Here is a 4,644-nt window from a genome sequence, read left to right on the forward strand (position 1 = left end):
ACCTGACCTGAAAACGATCTCCTCAGTAACATTTTTCTGCCCCACTATGGGTCACTCTTTCCTCTGAATCTCTAATCAACTTCAGTCATATCTTTATTACAGCCTTAATCACACTAAATTCCAATTATGTATTATATGTCTGTCCCCTCAGCCTCTAGCACATGACGAAATGCTTGTTTGGTGAACAAATGAATACATGAATGATTACCTCAACATCCAGTCCAAACTGAATGGCAAAACTCTCAGCTTCAGCAAATCTGTGTTTGTGAAGTAACCGACTCAATCTGATAAGATGGAAAAGAAATTTTGTTAAATGCTTATTAGTCAGGGAATTTAAGTTATTCACTAAAGGGTAAAGCTTAAAAAAAATGAGAAGCTACCTGTTTTCTGGTAAAGCTTCTGTAAGACATCTGAGTACCAACACAGAGACTGAGTCTTCTTCAGACAATCTGGAAAAAATTTTCACTATAAATGTGCTTGTCTTTTAATATTAATATATAAAATTTAATGTAACTATTATTTAACATGATAAAACATGACCTACTTTGGATCATTTTTGCAAACTCCTTCTAAAAGGTATATGGTATCCTACAATAACAATAAAAACATGATTAAAATTCCAATATAAGAGCAATGCATTTTATAATTACTAGAGTAACTACTGATAATTCAGGCACGAATTATCCATCAAGGGATTTTAGAACAACTGGGTATCCCATAAATATATATACCTACTATGTAGCCACAAAAATTTAAGGAAAAAAAAACTAACACTGGGGAAAAAATGGCTAGGAAAGATAAATCCCATAGACTCAAAATAATATCACACAGGTTACTTACTATTAAGGGAAAAACACTTTATAAATGGAGAAATCTGACAGAACTGCCTTAACCAAATGATCACATTTAAAATCACCCATAACAGGACAAATGGATACCCTGAGCCCCTTAATGTGATGTAGTTAGAAAATAGTGTTACCTGCGCAGTATTCGTGCCAACAAAGCTTAACGTGAATCTAATCATGATGAAACAATCAAATCCAAATAGAGAAACATTCTGCAAAACCACAGGGTTGGGACTCTTCAAAAATGTCAATGTCTTAAAAGACAAAAAATGGACCGGATGCAACGGCTCACACGTGTAATCCCAGCACTTTGGGGAGCTGAGTCAGGAAGTTTACTTGAGCTCAGGAGCTTGAGTCTAACCCAGGAAACATAGTGAGACCCCTCTCTACAAAAAATATACAAATTAGCCAGGTGGTGGTGCACACCTGTAGTCCCAGCTACTCAGGAGGCTGAGGCAGGAGGATCACTTGAGCGCAGGAGTTGGCAGCTGTAGTGAGCTATGATCGAGCGACTGTACTACAACTGAGCAACAGAGCAAGACCTTGTCTCAACAACAACAACAAAAACACACAGAGAACTAAATTTGATGAGTGATCCTTGAGTAGATCATGAATAAAGAAAAACAAAATAGCTTTAAAGTAATTGACCCAATTGGTAAAATTTGAACCTAGAAGAGTTTATAATAAATAGTAATGTATTTATGTTAATTTTCTGAGTGTGATAATTGCACTGTAGAAGAATGCCTTTATTTTTAGAAGATACCTGCTGAAGATTTAGGCATGACAGATCATGATGTCTACAAGTAACTTCCAAAGTTTGGAAAACTATATTGTGTGTGTAAAAAGAAATTAAACAAACGTGGTAAAATATTTTTTAAAATATGTAAATTAGTTACATAAATATAAAAATTAGTTATATAAATATGTAACAGCAATAGTCTCCATCTCCCGTTATCATCTATACTTCCTATAGCGACACAAGAAAGAAGAATAAGCAGATGACTGATTTTTTTTTTCTCTTTTTTAATACGATGACTAACCTTAGACTATCAAGTAAGTATATTCGAGGATCTCTATTAATAAATATAGTTATAAACCTGAAATTTATCCAGGTTTCCACTAGGTTCCACTAATGCTTAGCTTAATTATTAAGGCTTTTAATGATCCCTGATTAGATACTGGATAAAGAAAAAAATAGTTAAAAGAATAGTTTAAAATGCAAATAAACTTACTGTGCTAATTCCTGTTTGGACCAAAGAAGAAACACTAGATACTTCCAAAGAATACAGTATTTCCATTGTAGGTAATGAATAAACCATGAGGTTTTTCATCTAAGAAAAACAGCAGAGCAATTAATTTAGCAGATCAATTTAAACCTGCAAGCACAAAATAGCACTTCACAACTAAGAGCAGATTAAAACACATGGGAGCGGCTGGGCGTGGTGGCTCATGCCTATAATCCCAGCAGTTTCGGAGGCCGAGACGGGCGGATCACTTGAGGTCAGGAGTTGGAGACCAGCCTAGCCAACATGGTGAGACCCCGTCTCTACCAAAAAATACCAAAAAATTTGGCTGGAACGTAGTGGTGCACGTCTGTAATCCCAGCTACTTGGGAGGCTGAGGCAGAAGAATTGCTTGAACCCGGGAGGAAGACGTTGCGGTAAGCCGAGATTGCACCACTGCACTCCAGTCTGTGTTAAAGAGTGAGACTGTCTCTAAATAAATAAATAAATAAATAAAACACACAGTACAAAGTTAAATGCAAAAAATAAGCATTTATAAATAAGTCTGTTACTGTATGACTTATTTTATTTTACTTTTTTTTGAGATGGAGTTTCGCTCTTGTTGCCCAGGCTGGAGTACAATGGCTCGCTCTCGGCTTACTGCAACCTCTGCCTCCAGGGTTCCAGTGATTCTCCTGTCTCAGCCTCTCGAGTAACTGGGATTACAGGTGCGTGCCACCACGCCTGGCTAATTTTTTGTATTTTTAGTAGAGACTGGGTTTCACCATGTTGTCCAGGCTGGTCTCAAACTCCTGACCTCAGGTGATCCACCCACCTTGGCCTCCCAAAGTGCCGGGATTACAGGTGTGAGCCACCGCACCCAGCTTGTTACTATACTATATGATTTAAATGTTACATATGAAATGATGTTCTACCCCATATTCCAAATATGTTGAATGAAAATCCATATATACACCTGAAGTCCATTCTACAGTTTGTATTTAAGGTGAATATAATTCCTCAGTGCCAGAACTACGTAAGAGTCACTCTAATAACACTTTCTTGGGCCAGGCGCAGTGGCTCACACCTGTAATCCCAGCACTTTGGGAGGCTGAGGTGGGCAAATCATGAGGTCAGGAGATCGAGACAAGCCTGGTCAAGATGGCGAAACCCTGCCTCTACTAAAAATACAAAAATTAGCTTGGTGTGGTGGCAGGTGCCTGTAATCCCAGCTACTTGGGAGGCTGAAGCAGGAGAACTGTTTGAACCCAGGAGGCAGGGGGTTGCAGTGAGCCGAGATTGTGCCATAGCACTGCAGGCAGGGGGACAGTGTGAGACCCCATCTCAAAAAAAAATAATAATAAAATAAAATAAACACTTTCCTATGGGCATTTTGGGTTCCTGAACTGCTCCATTTAAAATATGGAGACAAGATTTATAGCTTTTTACTTTAAATGGGGAAAAAAAGAGTTCTGCAGGATTATTTCTGATTGTTAAGTTTCATGTGAACTAAGAGCTAATATGCTGTATTATTTAACATCTACTTTTGTATTCGCTAATGCTTTTTTTTTTTTTTTTTTTTTTCTGAGGCGGAGTCTCGCTCTGTCGACTGGACTGGAGTGCAGTGGCCTGATCTCAGCTCACTGCAAGCTCCGCCTCCCGGGTTTACGCCATTCTCCTGCCTCAGCCTCCCGAGTAGCTGGGACTACAGGCGCCCGCCACCTCGCCCGGCTAGTTTTTGTATTTTTAGTAGAGACGGGGTTTCACCGTGTTAGCTAGGATGGTCTCGATCTCCTGACCTCGTGATCCGCCCGTCTCGGACTCCCAAAGTGCTGGGATTACAGGCTTGAGCCACCGCGCCCGGCCCGCTAATGCTTTTTCTGACACATAATATAGACAAGCACGAAATAAAATTTTCCAATACCTTCTTATTAGCTGTAGCTGCCAGAACTATTAATTTGAGATTTGTAATTCCTTGCCTAAAAAAGAAAAGCAGCTTTAAATAATTCAAGTAAGCTTTTACACAATAAAAACATACATTATCTATCAATTTAAAAAAGTATGCTTTGCCAATTACAAGATATAAACTAAGTTAAAGTAACACTCTTCCATAAAAAATAAAATGTAATAGACACTGTAGTCCATTTCTGCATGTTTATGCCCAGACTGACAGTTTCTAACACAATCACTTGAAAGTTCCTATTGCCTGTTCCCAGTGAATTTTGCAAACAACAAATTGGTCTTTACTCTGTCAGACTGTTTCACAATGTTGCTTAGAATGTAAAACATAATAAATGATCCGAACAAAACCAGACAAGAAACCTGGTGCTAACAGAAGGGAAATGACTACTAGCCATAGCCATAACATACCATGTGACTGATGAAGGAGAATCTGCTTCTGTAGTAAGAAGAAACTCTTCTACGTGAAGAGAGGGCCAGTTCCATACAGGACTTAGAGTGTAAATATCCCATAAACTCAGCATGTTCTGCAATAGAGACATTTCATTTACATGTCTTTTGTTTTGAGACAGAGTTTCGCTCTTGTCGCCCAGGCTGGAGCGCAGTGGTGCGATCTC

General features: G+C 38.7%; 1 protein-coding gene across 2 annotated transcripts in view; it reads right to left on the bottom strand.

Annotated features, from left to right (window-relative positions):
• KNTC1 (kinetochore associated 1) overlaps nucleotides 1-4,644 on the bottom strand; it is a 111,812-nt gene that overhangs the window by 81,242 nt on the left and 25,926 nt on the right. For both annotated transcript variants that reach the window (XM_011948478.1, XM_011948479.1), the window contains 6 exons: nucleotides 4,439-4,554; nucleotides 3,993-4,047; nucleotides 2,078-2,176; nucleotides 545-588; nucleotides 381-449; nucleotides 209-284 (listed from right to left, as the gene is read on the bottom strand). In XM_011948478.1, the coding sequence (XP_011803868.1) occupies nucleotides 209-284; nucleotides 381-449; nucleotides 545-588; nucleotides 2,078-2,176; nucleotides 3,993-4,047; nucleotides 4,439-4,554 (459 nt within the window). The remainder of the gene's footprint in view (nucleotides 1-208; nucleotides 285-380; nucleotides 450-544; nucleotides 589-2,077; nucleotides 2,177-3,992; nucleotides 4,048-4,438; nucleotides 4,555-4,644) is intronic.

Source organism: Colobus angolensis, unplaced genomic scaffold, assembly GCF_000951035.1.
Source record: "Colobus angolensis palliatus isolate OR3802 unplaced genomic scaffold, Cang.pa_1.0 Scaffold28, whole genome shotgun sequence".
Taxonomy (NCBI): Eukaryota; Metazoa; Chordata; class Mammalia; order Primates; family Cercopithecidae; genus Colobus; species Colobus angolensis.